Source organism: Pseudopipra pipra, chromosome 2 (genome assembly GCF_036250125.1).
Source record: "Pseudopipra pipra isolate bDixPip1 chromosome 2, bDixPip1.hap1, whole genome shotgun sequence".
Classification (NCBI taxonomy): domain Eukaryota; kingdom Metazoa; phylum Chordata; class Aves; order Passeriformes; family Pipridae; genus Pseudopipra; species Pseudopipra pipra.
Genome location: NC_087550.1, coordinates 69,011,022 through 69,028,731, shown reverse-complemented (window position 1 = coordinate 69,028,731; position 17,710 = coordinate 69,011,022). Strand labels below are relative to the sequence as shown.

At 40.2% G+C, this 17,710-nt stretch overlaps 1 protein-coding gene across 2 annotated transcripts; it reads left to right on the top strand.

The window, feature by feature from the left end:
* Window positions 1-767: 767 nt before the first annotated feature.
* Window positions 768-15,844, top strand: FBXL3 (F-box and leucine rich repeat protein 3). 2 transcript variants are annotated; one of them, XM_064645955.1, is made up of 5 exons: window positions 768-906; window positions 5,479-5,842; window positions 7,900-8,022; window positions 11,180-11,351; window positions 13,459-15,844. In XM_064645955.1, the coding sequence occupies exons 2-5, from the start codon at window positions 5,480-5,482 to the stop codon at window positions 14,100-14,102; spliced, it is 1,302 nt and encodes a 433-aa protein (XP_064502025.1). In that variant the 5' UTR covers window positions 768-906; window position 5,479; the 3' UTR covers window positions 14,103-15,844. The 2 variants fall into 2 exon arrangements, with proteins under 2 accessions (XP_064502025.1, XP_064502026.1); XM_064645956.1 differs by lacking the exon at window positions 7,900-8,022.
* The last annotated feature ends 1,866 nt before the right edge of the window (window positions 15,845-17,710 follow it).

Sequence of the window (17,710 nt, the reverse complement as noted above, 5' to 3'; positions counted from 1 at the left end):
TCCTAAGGCTGGCCTGGCACGGGGCTTTCAAATCAGAGAGATAATTCGCTGTACCAGTGAATACCTGGCTCTATTGCTGGTGCTATCCAGTGTGCCCAGGTGGCCAAGAATGCCAAGTCTGACAAGGAGCAGCTGAGGGAACTGAGGTTCTTCAGTCTGGAGAAGCAGAGGCTCAGGAGTGACTTTCAACTACCTGAAAAGAGGTTGTAGCCTGGTGGGGGTCGGCCTCTTCTCCTAAGCAACAAGTGACAGGACCAGAGGACGCAGCCTCAAGCTGCGCCGGGGGAGGTTTAGGTTGGACATGAGAAGGAATTTCTTCCCACAAGGGGTGATTAGATATTGGAATGGACTGCCCAGGAAGGTGATGGAGTCACCGTCCCTACAGGTGACTGGACATGGCACTGAGTGCCATGGTCTAGCTGACATGGGGCTGTTTTGTCATAGGTTGGACTCGATGATCTCTGAGGTCTTTTCCAAGCCAACTGATTCTGTGATTTCCCGCGGTACCCCTCTATACTTCCCTCCTCCCTTCCTGCCGGAGGCAGGCGGAGCTCAGCCGTGACGGGGAGGAGGGCAGGGGGCTGGAGGAGGAGCCGCCGCTGTCCCTCACCGGGAGGTGCCGCGGCGGCGGCGGGCGGGAGAGCAGGGGAGGGGCTGCGCCGCCTCACCGCCCGCCCGCCGCCATTTTGGCTGGTCCGCGTCGCTTCCGCCGCTGGGAAGTAAACAGAGAGGGAGGCAGGGAAGGAGTGAGAAGGAACGACGCGGGCGGGACGGGACGGACCGGACAGCCGGGCGGAGGAGGCGGCGCTGGGGTCGACTTCGGCGGAGAGAGCTGATGTGGCCGGAGCGGAGGCGCCAGCGCGGCCCGAGCCCCGGTTAATGCGAAGCGCAGCAGGGAGCCGCCAGGTGAAGGGACGGGAAAGGGGCGGCAGCGGCGGCGCAGCGGGACCTTCCTCAGGGTGCCAGACCTGGGGAGCGGGGCCCGAGCCGCGGGGCCGGCAGAAGTCGGGGACTGTGGGAGCCCCGCGGCGCCGCGCCCCGGGCCGGGGCCGGGCCGGAAGGAGCCGACCCTGGGGAGATCCTGCGCCAGGAGTAGCGGGAGAGCCTTAAATCCTAGTCCGCCGTGTTTGTGGGGGTTCGCTGCCTCGCAGCCTTCCTGTGGTAGCTGTGATAAATTGTGAAACCTTCCGTTGTGTGCAGCGGGTTGTTCGCGGCGATCGGGGTTGGGTTCGTGTCTGGGTCGCCCCCACTGTGAGCCCGTGCCCCCTTTAGCGCTGTTCCCAGAACAGCCTTTCTGTAAGGGGAGAGCAGTGAGCTCACTGGGCTCGCTCCTGGGGAAGCGTTATCAGGAGGGCGTAAACGGCTCTGCACAGCCGTTTGTTTGGTTTGGTTTTGTTGTTTTCTTTTTTTTTCTTTTTCTTTTTTGAACTGCCGTTGTATTCTGGCTGCACCTTACTCGGCAATAAAAACAATGTTGAGCACGTGCTTTGCTCCTCCTCCTCGGTGGCTGAACTGAGTGATTAGGGTTGGACGTGACTTTTGCAAACAAGATAGTGTGGGTTGCGCCCGGGTGCGGAGTTCAGAAACAAGTCGGTAAAATAGGTGGGGAAACTCACTTGGAAAGTCTTAAGGAGTCAGGCGTCGGGATTTCACCCATCTCTCTGCCCTGGTAGAGCTGGGTATTTTTGTTGGTTTGGGGTTCGTTGTTACCATCCTGGCTTTTCTGTCAAGATCATAGAATCTGAGAATCAGCTGGGTTGGAAGGGACCTCCAAGATCATCAAGTCCAACCCTTGATCCACTACTGCCGTGGTTACTAGACCATGGCACTGAGTGCCACATCCAGTCTCATCTTAAAAACCTCCAGGGACGGAGAATCCACCACTTCCCAGGGCAGCCCATTCCAATGCCTGATTACCCTTTCTGTAAAGAAGTTCTTTCTAATATCTAACCTAAACCTCCCCTGGCACAGCTTAAGACCATGCCCTCTTGTCTTGCTGACAGTTGCCTGGAAGAAGAGACCAACCCCCACCTGGCTACAACCTCCTTTCAGGGAGTTGTAGAGCGATGAGGTCTCCCCTGAGCCTCCTCTTCTCCAGGCTGATCTTAGATTCTAAAGCAAAGTTGATTATAGCAGCAACTTGGAAAAACTGGTCAGTGATATGTGTGTCCTGAGTATGCCAGGGAGAGTTAAAAGCAAGATTGATGGTTCAGGCATTGGTAAGAAGTGATAAATAATCATCCTTTGAAAAATAGGTTGTACCTATATGGTACAATGCTATCATGGAATTTTGCATCCATGTTCCTCATTGAAAAGTTGGGCTGGGATTCAAAATGGTTTGATTTTTAGACTATCAGATACATTAAGAAAGGTGATCTGAACCACGTGTGCCTGTATGTAGGCAGTATTCCTAAGCCTGTTCCATATTAAATATGCAGAAAGGTTTACTTTCTTAAGTGACCTTATTTTTTTAATAAGTATCTTCTTGGATGGCTCTGCAGACTTCTGTAGGTAAATCTGCATTCTTTGAATTTTGTATTTGTTTTATTATTACGTATGTTAAGAGGCTGAAAGCAGTTACATTTTTTAAAAACTATGCCAATACTTTAAGTTCTGAAACAAGGTGCCAAAAGTTAGATGACAAAACAGTCATGCAGTTCTTAAAATCATATTTTTTAGTCTTGAGCTTAGACACTTTTTTTCTCTTTGGAAAAAGTTCCAACAAGAAAATATTTTTGAAAAGTTATGCTTATCTCTCTTTTTAATTACAAGAGCATCCAAGACGTCAGTAACAAAAAAGTCTGGAATTGTTTTTTTCCCATCCCCTGCTTTTCAAGCCATGGCACTTAGAACATGTAACATCTTATTTTCTTGGAAGAATGTGACCTGAAATTCATCATCAGTATAGCTCTAGTGATGGTTTTATTATCTCTTTTTTTTTTTTTTTTTTAAATTGGCTATTGATAAAAACATGGGACAATTCCCCACAACTTCCAGGAGTGGGTTTTGATCTGTAACCAGCATATATTTATCTACTTAGAACTCATCCCAGTTAGCTCAGAGGTGCAGACTGAGTTGTCTGTTGATGACCTGGTCCCCTCCTATCAGCACATCTCAGAGGCCTTTTTTCCAGTTTTGTCAGTGGCAGCTCACTCCTGGTCTTTTCTAAAAGGGAGAGAAAAAGTAAAGAAAACCCCCCCACACCTTAATGCAGTGATAAAAGTAGCGTACCTAACCAGAAAATTTATGCACATGTATTCCCTTAACTAGCAGAAGATGAGACAGGATCTCTCTGTAAGGAAGACTCGGAGAGCCAAGTCTTAACAGTACCTTGTGTAGCTTTTTCCAGATTAATGAGAGATGGCTTTGGATATAGACTTAGACATCAAACACACTGTCCTAAATTTGGCAAGGGAATAGCTTGCCTGTGGTAAATGCTTATTATAACCTAGTTGTTTGGAATATCTGTTTAGCCTAAAATTTAAAGGAATGTTGCATTTCAAACTTTCTTATTATAAATATTATTCTTGTCCTGTAGTGAGTAAACTGGCTTATTATAAATATTATAATTTTTGTCCTGTGGTGAGTAGTTATCTCAAACAGAAACATGACAGGCTTGTAGTGGATTTGCTAATTAATTCTTGATTAGTTATAAATTTAATTCAGATTTCATAGTTGCAAAATCCAGTTTCTTTGTATTTTTGTTAATTGCAGATGGTTCTGAGTCACTGTTCAGTTTTCTTGCTTTTCTTCTGTTATTGGATCAGTAGCAGAACTCTCTTGGGCAGAAAGCTTGTTATGGTACACGAGTCATGTTTTGCATAGTCTCATAGTAGGGAGCTGTGAATAACAGTAAATAGTTGTCAGGAAGCAAGTAGACATTTTTGACCACTACTGTTTTCATCTTTTGCTTGCCCCCAGTTGCTACTGGGATTAAAAAATGAAGCTGGAAAAAAATCGAGACAAATTGAGTTCATCAGTCTTTCGTGACAGCATGCTCAGGTTTGCTTGCATCATCTTATCAGTGGCTTCACACCTTAAGTGATAGCTCGCTTCTGTCATGTGAGTAGCTAGGATTAAAGTCTTTAAAGGTAGGTAAGGAGGTACTGGCTTTGAGAAAATAATCTTGTATGCATTGGATTATAAACAGTATAATTTTTAAGTTGCACTCAGTTTTAAGAAGTACTTCCAAACTTTTAGTTACCAGCAGTACATAGTAGGGAAACTTAACTTTCCAGATCCCAGAAGGATTGGGCATATGATAGTCTCATACATGTGATGGTACTTGAATGTAAACCGGAATGATTTCACTGTGTATGAAGTCTGTGTTTATCTTATAGAAATCAGGAAGATTAGGGGTACTTATACATGTCAAGCCCATCCCATCCCTGGATTCTCTCATCTTTTTAGAGATTGGAATTGAGCATATTGTAGTTTAGCGTGAGGTCTTATTCATAGCTCTTCAGGACGTGATCTGCATCCTACTGAGGCTTTTAAAAATCAGATGCTAAGTTCAGTTGTAAGATGGCATGTACAAAAGAACACATTTTGAACAAAACCCAATGCTAGATTTATTTCAGATGTGTGTAGTGGTAGGGGGTTTTCACTTTAATAATGTAACATAAGGTAGAACTTTAGTTTGTTACATCATTATTGAAAAAGTATATGCTGTGGAGAGTGAGATAACCTTTTGCCTCAGGCTTGCTGAATTTGATATAATTTTGCAGAAAGTTTTCTGACCCTTCTGTAAACCTTTTTTGTGGGTTGAAACTTCCAGGCTGTTAATGGAAATCTTTCATAATCCCTATTTCCTAGTTAGTTGAAAAAATGAAAGCACACCAGTGTTCTTGATGAAATATGTTTTCAAGGATACTGATTTAAAACAGATGCCTATTGAATTAATGTCATTTAAATAAATAAATACATTTTAAAAAGAAAATGTCTGAGGGGAAAAAAATATTTGGTCAGATATAACAACATCTGCAGTATGCAGTGCCTGCAAGCCTGCATACAGTCTTTATTTACTTCCTTACCTAATTTTGTCTTCCGCAGTTTCAAGTGTTGTTTCTAATGAATAGGACTGGGGCAGCAATATGAATGTCAGTGTTCAAAAAATTGTTTAGAGTATTATCTTTGGATTTAGTAGAACAGTAGAGCGATAATCAACAAAACAGTAAAACAAATTAGGTTCAAAATGTTCTCAAGCACAAAAATAAACCACTGAGAGTGAATATTATAAATGGGTTGGCACTGTTAATGATTAAAGAAGTAATATTAAACATATCAGTTTAGATGATAATATCGTTTCTAGACTACTGCTTCGGTTTCATTGTTACTTGGGTTTTTTCCCTTTTTATATGACAGGGAAAAAAACCTGCAAAACTGTCGTTGCAAAAAACATCCTTTTTCACCTTCATAGTTTTCTGTTAATATTGTTCTCAGCTCTGTTCTCAGAATTTTTTTTTATTATTTCTGTAGAATGAAACGAGGAAGGAAAACTAATGAGGCCAACAACAGTTCACTGGGAGAGACAACTGAGAAGGAAACCAAGAGACACAAGGTTACAGAGAAGAAAACCATCGTTGTGCAGAGTCCTGACTGGGCGAACCTGCTTCAAGACGTTATCCTGCAGGTGTTTCAGTACTTGCCCCTTCTGGATCGTGCTCACGCATCCCAGGTCTGCCGAAGCTGGAACCAAGTGTTTCATATGCCAGATCTCTGGAGGTGTTTTGAGTTTGAACTGAACCAACCAGCGACATCGAACTTGAGGACTACACATCCTGAACTAATCAAGCAAATAATAAAAAGGCATTCCAATCACCTGCAGTATGTAAGCTTCAAGGTAGTGTATTTTATAGGCTTTTTAAAAAACGTTTTTATTTTAGAAGAAATACGGCATTGTAGTAAATGGCCTTGTTTTCCAGCTTAGTATACTGAAGAAATGGGTTCTCTAAATAGACATGTAGACATGGAGGTTACCTGCTAATTAATTTGTTTCTTTTAGGTGTATTTTCAGGACCAAAACTTGGAATAAATCCTGAACATACCTTTTCACTGCCTTAATTCTGTTAGATGGAAATTTCTTTGTTTGGTGGTGTGGTATTTTTGATTTTTATCTTTTTTCCCATTTTTCTTGTAGCAGCTTAGCTGCTTAAAATTCTGCCTCAGTGAGTGGACAGAAATACTTTGGTTCTGATACAACTGTATGTTTGGGTTCCTGCCTCAGAATTAAGTTTGATCAAGATGCATATATTGAGCATTTCCCCATTTCACATCCTGTAGGGAGTTGGATTTAATATTCATTGTAAGAAAACATCTAATATGCAGAGAGTGACTTCAGTACTATTAGTCAGCAACTAGTAGTTTTAATATTAAATTGTATGGGATTGTCTGCTCAGCACAACTGTGTTTCAGTTAACTGAAAAAGTACATGGAATTTGCACAGGATGGTGTGTGTACTGATTGTGCCTGGCTGAGAAGTACCATTTGGTGAGAATTGGTTCTGTTAACACCATGGAATTGTTTTCAGCAGATGAAAACCTTTAGTGGTAGCTTACCTATCACTGTGTTTTGGAAGGGTGCTGTGAAACTCGTGGCAGTGTATGCATCAGCTGTGTGAGAAGTTTGGAAAGGAAATGACTTCTGCAGCAGGACAAACATACTAGTTTATGAGATCAGGCAGTTCTAATGTAGGAATCATCAGCATGTGGGTAGCTGAGGCACCTCTGCCTGATCACATGTATTGCTACTGCTTGATTCCAGTACCAGATACAAGCTGTTATCGCAAGGTTTGCCGGGCTTTTATCGGCGTCCAAATAAAGAAAACTTACAGCTGTAGTGGAATGACCTTCCGGTGTCTTTTCTGCTGTCTGCATTTCTTTACACTAAGTCATTTTGAAGAATTTCAGATGCCCTTCTTTGACAGGGCAATACCCGCATCATTTCTTGAAATTGTTGCTTCAGTTGTCCTTCAGTGTTGCAGAATACACAAGGTACACTGACTGACTTACTCTGTAAAGGCTGAAAACATGAGGGGTGTCTTTTGTAGGCAAGCAAGATTGGATTGTTGACAATGGAGGTTTTTCAGTGTGTGTTTGAGCAGAAAATGAACATTCATTGGATTTACATCTATTGCTGACAAGGTAGTGTGGCTTATGGTAGGCTTAAATTTGATCCTGTGATCAAGCTTTATACTGCTCTATAGGTTTGCAAAGCCTACTGTGTGTAAGGGGTTATTCAGAAAGCACGTCTGAGTGTCGGGAAATCCACTGGAGACACAAGAAGTGACTGGGTTGTATAGCAAACTGACTAATGAAGGGTTTAGGGTTTTAGTTTTTGTGGTGGTTTTTATTTAGTTTTGGTTTTTTTGGTTTGTTTTTTTTTTTGGTAGATTATCCATTGCATATCTGTTGTGGTATTACCGATGAAGGGCCAGTCATATAGGTTCATATGATAATGCACTTAACTCTCCAGGAACTCAATATTATGAACTCAGTCACTGTAAAAAAAAGCAGTGTTTGCACCCAGTAAAGGATTTATAGAATTCCTGCATTTTAGTAAGGAAGAATGTAAAGAGGAGATGGAGTAGGCTCTGGACCCAAATGAACCTCCACTTCCTTATTATTTGATGTGGATTGAGTATCTTGAAACAAACTGTGTAGTTGACCCCTCACCATGCTATATTTTACCAAAGTGTTTAGTAGAGTAGTAAATTTTTAGCAAATTATCTTGGATTTTTTGTATATACTTTTTGGAAAAAAAAGAATGATGTTGATGGATTCTCAGTGAGGTGTTTTGTGAGGGTTTTCTGACATCACATTTCAGAAGGTAAAATGAAATAAAAAGTTAGAATATGTTTGATGCAGTGCTTTCTGAACGTGCAATCCATTTTGTTTTAAGGTGGACAGTAGCAAGGAATCTGCAGAAGCAGCTTGTGATATTTTATCCCAGCTTGTGAATTGCTCTCTGAAAACACTTGGGCTAATTTCAACTGCCCGGCCAAGCTTCATGGATTTACCAAAGGTATTTTAATATGAATATTTTTCTATTGCAGAGCATTGCAGTGTTTCATACAGTACTTCTATAACTTTATGAAAAGTTCTATCATAGGAATATGGATCTTTGGTAAAGAAAACTTTATTACTGGGCTCTATTAAAGGGAGCAACTGAGATGTACTGCAAGGATATCTAAAGTTCCACTTATTCTCTGAATCATGTGAGATCTTAGGCCTGACCTTGTTCTTTCAAGTCCTCCTGTCTTTTGACCCCAATGTAGAACTGAACAGTGTGGTGCAAGTCAAGAGGCTAGATGCTTTAGGTCTGTGTAATCATGCTGTGGGGGATGTTTAGGACACAGTGAGAATCAAATGAGGGGTGGGTAGAGTTTTATTCCTGGGGACTTGCCATAGGGCTTGTATGATCAGTGAGCTCTCTTTTGAAAAAAACGTGGTCGTGATTTTCAGTATGTCATGTCACGCAGTCAGGCATCAGCTTCTTAGGTGAAGTGCAGTGTATTTCTGAAATTTTCAGTCAGATTTTTACCTTGCAAGTTTACCAAAAATCAGATCTTGTTAGAAGGCATCTGATCTACAAGATAACAAATCTCTTACACATGCTCCTAAAGAATTCCTGCTAGTGAGATATACCATTGCTAAGGAGCAGGAGAGTGGTTGTGAAGGGCCAGACACAACTAGACTATTAGCTAGATCCTAGTGATGTCATTGCTGGTGATGGCACAAGGACAAGGAGGAACTATAGACAGCCAAGGGAAAGGAAGTAGGCTATAGGGCTTAAGCAAGGTTACCTACAGAAGGATTATCAATTACTGTCCTTACCAGTGGTCACAGCCACATCTTGTAGTTCTCTTGAATATGTATTTTTAATCCTTGATTTTTTTCAAAGAGGCTTTCCAGGTATTTAACTAGTTTTGGTATGATTTTTTTCCTTTTTTGATGTGCTTTGAATTGTGATGACGAGAAAACCTGAATGTAGTGAAAACAATCCACATTCTCAGTGTGTTAAGAATACTTTGTCCTTTCAGCTCTTGCTTATTGTTTTCTTTCTTAATCTGAATGTTGTTGTAGCTCTCTTATTTAGCTGTCTTTGGAGGGATATGTTATGGTCCTATTCTTCTTGCTGAGTAATTATTTGTAGTTATTCATGCTGTGGTCTTTGCTTCAAGGCTTCTAAAATACAGGCTTCCTGGTTTTGTTCCCAGTAGGTTTACACATGGTCTTTAAGAAATGTATTCAGAATGAGCCAAAATTAGCTCTGGGCCTAATTTACCTTTTGATGTTTACTTCTCAAATAATGCTGTCACTGGCATATGGGACCAGCAGTGATTTTAAAATTTTCCTGGACCACTAATGAAACTAAAGAATTGAATTGGACCATGGCTAAATTCTTGAGGGAAGCCTTTAGTAACAGGCCCATTAGATGAGAAGCACGCAAAGATGAACAGATTTGAGAAATGGGTAATATTATACGGTGGTTTGGTTTTCTTTTATGGTGTATTTTTTAAAAATTATTTTTATCAGACTGTATAGGAGGTCTGAACTACTTTGCATTATCCTTATCAGTGCTCTTCTGTTTTCAAGTAACAACATGACATCGGGCAAATGTTTGTAAATCATTTTTAGCATGGTGTTGCTAGTCTTTTCACTAAGTGCATTCTACATAAATCTTTTAAAGAATCATATTATAGGCTACATATGTGGCAGTATTGAAAAGATGGGCTTTTACATGTTGAGACATTGCCTGTTTTCCGTTAGCTCTTCAAACTAGAAGTTTCGAGTTACTTGTTTTTACAAACGTGGTTACCTTTCTTTGCCTTTTTATTTAACAACCTTCTTAGTGAAGGGAATTAATTTCTAAATATAGAGAATAAAAACACAATGCTAATGCTTTCAGAATACAGAGTGGAAATATTATTAAATTATTATTAAATATTAATATATAATTAAAACATGAACATATTTTATAATATAAATTATATTAAAGCACCTTTTCTTCTGTACGTAACATATGTAATCAGCATATCACCAGTAGAATTGGAGCGATCCCTAAAGCCAAAGTGCCTAAAGATTCTGAGTTGAACTTGCTTCCATTTGTATGAACGGACTCTGAAAGTTTGTGTTAGCATGAAAATATTCATTCCTTTTCTAAATCTAATTGTGTGTGAGTTTTACCAAAATTTACCAACATATCAGGTAAGAATGAACGAATACTGTTGCCAGGCCTTCTCTCATATAATTGTATTTAGGACTTGCGCATGAGGCTCAGAGTGAAGCAGTATTGAAATCAAAGTAGCAGGTCATTTTATGGAAACTTAATGTAGGACAAGGAGAAAATACCTTTTTTAAGTCTTCTGTTCACTCAGTCTTGTAAGAAATCATGAAGATAAGCTAATTATTCACTTCCTACATATCACAAGTGGTTTCTACAAGCACTGCTGTATCTGCTCCTTAGTCTATGTTTCCCAAGTTAAAGGTGCCTTGGGCTCTGTCTTTACTAATAGGTTTCAGTGGTTATGTAAAAATGCTGAGGAGCAACTTTGAGCACTGGACCTACATTATCTATGCTGCTTAATTGGTAATTAATTGGTCACTTGCTCCTTGGCTCCGTTTGGACCACTCCAGTGAGCAGCTTTCCAAGATAAATCCATTCAAAACCTAAATCCTCTAGGTGGGTGGTAGGCAGGCAGTAGTATCATTTGCTTCAAATACAACATTACAGGGTTGCCACTCCTGACCTGATTTGCATCTCACCAATGCAGTACAACTCGCCATGTGGGAATTCCTCTTCTAGAATATGCTCTGTTTAGAGTGTGACTTGCAAATTATTCTCAAAACTAGGGCTTCTGGGCTTTACCCTTGCTCATGGTCTTTCTCTAGATTTAAATTTGTACACTGAATTGTCCAGGATCAGGTTCTGGATTTGCATTTAATGTTAGAGATTCTGATTTGCCCAATACATAGACTAATAGCAAAAAGTTATTACACTTCCTCTACTAAAAAAATGTCAGATTTAGTATTAATTTTAGTTATGCAATATCAAAAGAATGCTTTTTTGGCAAATGCTGTCAATAAGTACAAGAAAACTAAGATTGCAGTGTACAGTATAAAACCACTGAGATTTTTACTTGAGATTCTGCTTCATTTACACTTTCTTTTTTTTCCAGTCTCACTTTATTTCTGCACTGACAGTGGTGTTTGTAAACTCCAAATCCCTCTCTTCACTCAAGATTGATGATACACCAGTAGATGATCCATCTCTCAAAGTGCTCGTGGCTAATAATAGTGACACACTCAAACTGTTGAAAATGAGCAGTTGTCCTCATGTTTCTCCAGCTGGTAAGCTGCTGTGGTTCTGTGGGATCGTTCTGGGTTTTTTTGTTGTTGTTCCTTGGGGTTTTTTTATGATGCATGCATTAAATTCTGTCTGAATTTAATGGGGAGGGAGGATGAGTGTGGTATTTACAGCACCTGTCACTGAAGAAAGTTCTTTCAACTGGAGGTCAGGCCATCTATCCTGCCACTTGCAGAGTGACTGCTGAGCTAATAGTGCATGTCTGTTGTGGGCAAACAACTAATCTCATGTGGAACTTAAAGAGTATGTATTGACTTAATAGTGCACTACTTTTGCAATGACTAAGTATTCCAGTATAGTCAAGCTTTTTGGAATGCGACTTCCTTTTCCACATTTTATTATGTGTGGGTTTTGAGTGTTGCCATATCATGGATTATGAAGATGCTGCTTTAGTCATTCTGAAGGAAAGCAGTTTGATCTCTTGCTGGAGAATAAGTGCAGACAACATCAACACAGTGGAGATGAGACTGAGCTCTGCAGAACTTCTGCTGTTACCAAAGCATTAACACTCTGTGTCAGTAGCAAAAATGAAGTCTGCTTGTAGCAGAATGAAATGACTCAAGATTGCATAAACCTTCGGCAAATGTTAATTCTATGAACTTCAACAATGCACAGCAAGTTTAAGATTTATTCACAGCCTGTCAGCTTAACACTTAGAGTTTTTCACGGAGAAATGGAAGAGGAATTGTACATGAGATGCTGGCAACTTAGTTTGATTCCTCTTCTGAGGATGAGTGGAAACTACTATAGTAATCATAACTTTCTTCATGCAAATATATTGCAGTTGGAAGTGTTAGGTATATCATGTGTAAAATTCACCAGCAGGATTCCTAATATGTGGGGAAAACTGTACTATAGAAGAGGGTGTGTTATTGTAGTGATAACAAACAAAACAGACTTCATACCTTTTGCAGGTGTAGCTCTCAGACAAAACCTTGTGTTTGGTTTTGTATAAAAAAAGTCCTGAAAGTGCAGGTTTGTTATGCAGCAGATTGGTCCAGCAAAGTGTTCACCGGCATGTTAACTGTAATGTCATTTTGTCCAAAGCTTTGTAATCATAGATAGGGGATTGCTTAAATTGGCTTTTCTGTCTTAAAATTGTTTCTTGAGAATCTTTGTGTCTGAGAAGTATATGAGCCATAATATGTCTGTCAGGAGGAATGTTAAATGCTATGTTCTCAGCCCCTCTATTAATGGAAAGGCCGTATCCCACATTTCACAGGTTTCTGGGTCACATGAAATGCAGAGGACTGGATGCTTTTTTTAGTGCTTTTTATTTTTTTTCAGTACTGTTACCAGTATGGTACCATCACTTCTATGTACAAATAGGATAAGTGGAAACCTTAGACTGAACTGAATTCTTTTTGTTAATTTGTTTTTGTCTTCTGTGAGCAGCAGGTCATATGAATTCATTAAAGGGAGAGTCTGGAAATTGCTGTTCTAGAAATTACTGCTCCCAATTTTTAGTGTTTTGCCGCCTTTTTTTGCTGTAGCTTTTCCAGATTTAAATATTTATGCTTTGTTAGAAAGAACAAATACTGACTGCAGCAGCTTCTGTATTTAATTAAAATCTAGCATTGATTTTACGTTTGCTTTCTGCAGGCAACAAACTTTTTTTCACAGTTGCTTTGTTGGCCACAGAGGAGACAGCAGTTCTTACAGCACAGGCTAGGGGAATACTTTCATCATGAGTAAGGACCTTTTACAAAAATGAAGTTTTTGTAAGACCACAGATATGTGGTCTTACAGCAGGGCAGAACAGTCAGAATATGCTATCTTTATATTTGTCCCTTCTGTTTATATATTTGTTAACTTCTTTGTTTCCCGAGCAAAATAGCGATGTAGTCGCATTGTGCATGTCTGTCTTGAACGGTGTAGGTGCAAAGAGGTCACAAGGTCGTGCTTGTGAAAAAGATTAATTTTCACATTGTCCAGTATGATTTTGTTTTGATGTTAGGTCTTGGTTACATGTTAAAATAGGTGGTCTTTGCACTCTCCTGACGTACATAAACAAATGCACTCCTATGTTTCTTCTTCAGTTATTAGTACATTTATCTGTGCAACCCCTCTCATAATGTTCTGTTCTGCCAGGTATCCTTTGCGTGGCTGACCAGTGCCATGGCTTACGTGAGTTGGCCCTGAACTACCATCTGCTGAGTGATGAGCTGCTGCTTGCTTTGTCTTCTGAAAAACACGTCAGGTTAGAACACTTGCGCATTGACGTTGTCAGTGAAAACCCTGGGCAGACTCAGTTCCACACGATTCAGAAGAGCAGCTGGGATGCTTTCATCAAGCATTCTCCTAAAGTAAATTTAGTAATGTACTTTTTCCTGTACGAGGAAGAGTTTGACCCGTTCTTTCGTTACGAAATACCTGTCACTCACCTTTACTTCGGAAGATCAGTAAGCAAAGACGTACTTGGCCGCGTTGGAATGACGTGTCCTCGGCTGGTTGAACTGGTGGTGTGTGCCAATGGATTGCGGCCGCTGGATGAGGAGCTGATCTGTATTGCCGAGCGGTGCAAGTACCTGTCGGCGGTTGGCCTAGGAGAATGTGAAGTCTCTTGCAGTGCCTTTGTTGAGTTTGTGAAGATGTGTGGCGGTCGTCTCTCTCAGCTTTCTATCATGGAGGAAGTTTTGATTCCTGATCAGAAATACAACTTAGAGCAGATTCATTGGGAAGTTTCAAAGCATCTCGGTAGAGTGTGGTTCCCAGACATGATGCCCACATGGTAAAGTCCTTAAGAGACTCCAGGGCAGATGGAATAGCACCTTAAACCCAAGCTTACCATACTGCAATAAAAGCTTATTTAATAATATAGATTTTACTGCAAGTTAATTCATTGTTTGATTAGAAAATTAATTTTTCTTTTAAAAATTATTTTTGAACTCCAGATCCAAAAATAGAATTCACAGTTTCAGAACCTGTTTTCATCAAAACCAAAGTGAGGTTTGTTTTAGATTTGATCTTTTTCATTGAAAGTGATCTCAAATGTTTTTGGAAATAAAACAAAAGTATCTAAAATATTGAAATACCTGCAAAATACCAGTTTTAATATGCTGTCCTTCTTTGATTTAGATAGTAGTATCGAACGCAACCAGATTTGATCTTAAAAAACCAAAACAAAACTCCAACTAAATTGCATGCTTTTGTTGCAGACTGTAGCATTTCTAATCCAGTCACCTAGATGACAAGATGAAGTTTATAAGTGTTTAGTAGCCTGTGAAATATACACATTGTTATATAAAAATCATAAAAGGCAAGAGAAATACACAGTAATAACAGTTTAGACAACTCAAATAGTAAGTTTGCTACCTTATTCAAACAGTAGTGTGAGCTACCAAAAGCAGTGTGGGGTTTTTTCCCCCCTCTCTACGCATTTTAATGTAGTTTGCTTATGGAGTCTCAGATCTGCATCTAAACCTGTTTTAAGGTACTTTATGTCTAGCTCAGGAAGCGAAAGCATTCTGGGGGAAAATGTAGATACATTGTATTTAAAAATAAATTGTAGTTAATGAGCTTTTCTTGCACATTAACCAGCTTGGCAGCATACAGTGAGATGGAATAATGTACAGTTTATGAAATGAACCCAGCAATGTTATTCTCATGACATGGGTGTGAATAAGGTGAGATAAGAAAGGTAAAATTTGAATGGTGACCAAGAACCTTTTCACAAAATCTTAGACCTTTTGGCTGCTTTCAGTTTGAGAGAAATGACATTGTAACAGTTGCTTAAGCTGTATAAACTAACTGTATACTGTAAATCTGTTTCAGAAATGTTTATGTACAAAGTGGATGTTTGATAGATAATCATTTTGTATACCTTTAATTCAGCTAGTTCTGTCAGTTCATAATATTTAAAAAACCAAAAGGAGTAAACTTGGTGAAGTAGAGCGATAGGCAAAAATTTGTTTTGAACATTTGATAAATCAGTTTTATTAAAGGAAATTTTTAGTCTGTAAGTGGTGTAGGCAAGACATTGCCTGTGATCTGGATGTGGCTTGTGACTTCATTTCTTGCTGCCAACAGTTATGTTATTTTCTCTTTGACGTTCCTGACTGGTAACACTAAAGCGTTGACGTGACAGCTGCATGTCTGGCAGGTGTGGTCAGCCATCAGCAAGGCAGAGCTGCTCGGGCTGCAGGCTGGGCTGAACTCTCGCTTGAGCTGTACAGCTCCTTCTGGTAGTAAGTAGATTTCCTTCGTTTCTGATTTCAGTAATGTTTAACCAGATGTATAGCTCAGTGTAATACACTTATGAGTGTATTTAAGTTCATAACTATATTTTGAGCAAACAATGCTCAGTGGACTGGACATCTTTATAGAGGAGTTAGATGTTTCTGTAGAGCTTTGATTTAAAAAATGCATTTTATGAAATACGCGGGTTTTGTATTAGAATTTGTTAAATTAATGTAATACTATAATTTGCTTTTATTTGTATAAAAGGTGTCAATATATTTAGTCCATAAAAGTAAAAGAGCTCCATGTTTTTTGTAACCTGACTCTCAGAACTGCGTGTATTATAAGGTGGAGTAACACTTGCAATCTGGGGAAGAGGACGGGTTTTCACTACATTAAAGTGAGGCAATCCCACTAGTAACACAGCCAAAACCTCTTTGGACCTTGACTACTAGAGGTCCCAATACTCGCAAGGTAAGTTGCCAACATGTTGGTAGCAGGAATAACTGAAAGGAAAGGTACAACCTAAATACCACATACAACTTTGAGAATTCATGTATTTGCAACCCAGCATTCTGCTGCTCACAGAGACACCTGTGGTCAGACCCTGACATGTGTTTGGTTGTAACAGAACTCCTTCACCAGTAAGGTAACTGACTTGTTCTGAAAAGCCTCTGTTTTGTTGCACAGACTTCAAAAAGTCCTTCCTGGATGCAACACAGTATTGTAACGGTTATCAATATGTTCAAGGATAAGAAAATAACTTGAAAGCAGTTGTCTCTTCTGCTGAAGGTCAATAATTTTTATACACCAAACCAATTACACCATCCTTAGCTCAAACAGTCCAGCTGTAATACTTAGGCAAGAGAGTTGCTACGATGCTCTTTTTTAGCAAATTTTTTACATTTTATTTTGTCTTGTACACATTGGAACAAATGAATAATGAATACATAAAAATCATGGCATAAGTGACTACCACAGACTCATGAAATTCACTAGAAACATAAACAGGGGTGTCACAGCTGCATCATTTTTCCCTGACTTCACCTTTTATTTCTTGTTTTCGGAAGAATCCAATCCAGTGTTGGCCTGGTTGTTCAGTCTTGGGTAGGCGTTGTTAATGCGTGCAGTGACAAATCTTTCCTCTGAACACAAGTGCCTACAAGTTACGATACTGAAGGCAGCAGCTCTCCTAATCCAGAACATCTGTGAATGGGTTTGTGAGGGGGAAAGCAGAAACCATTTGTACCAGCAATTTTCACTGCATGGCCCTTTGGGGAGCAGGAGCTGCACACTCAGACCTTGAGGTATGACCAGCCAGGATCTGCCTCACTTGGGAACTCTCCTGGAATGAAGTGTGGGTTACAGCCCCACAGCTCAGTGGTGTAACAATTAAGCAGTTTTGCACAAGACCAGTGTGCAGACCTGGAAATTGTTGTATTGCAGAATTACTGCATATTTGTACCCTTAACTGCAGCTTGCATAACAGCAGGGAGCAGAAACAAACACAGTCTAAAGTGATGAACAAGTCCTGTATTCAAAGCATGAGTAAAGACTCGATGACACAGCCACTGGAGAAAGTAGGTGCTTATCCTTGAGCCTGGCAGTAAGGACAGTCCCCTGGTTCCTACTGTTGGGCAAGTGCTGTGAGTACCACCTGGCTGTGAGTGAGATGCCAGGTGTGATCCTACTATTTCTGCTCCTCTGTGTGACTTTCAGGAGGAGGCTGTCCATCTCAGATGCTTGAGGTCAATAGGTGGTTTTCAGTGACAAACTATAACAGATCATCAGGTGCACAGAAGCGGTTTGTGACATCTAACACTTGCTTTGTAAGTGACAAAAGTGTAATCTTTATGGACCTATTCTAGGCTTGTCTAAACTTTGCAGAAGTAGGCTATTCATCAGCTCTGTGTTATCCTGGATCTAATTCTGAAGGCCTAACTCAAGGATTCTGGATTCTGCCTACAAAAGAGCACTGCACTCAACAACTTCAGCTAATTCCAGTGCAATTAATTGTTCAACAACTGCACCTCTTCCAGGACTGCAGTTTGTGCTGGTGGAGTTTATTCCCACTCAGCTGCGCATTCAGTCTGAACAATTAACTTTCACAAACCCTCCCCAGCTGAGAGGATCGCTCGCTCTCCAACTGTGTGCCCAGCAGGAA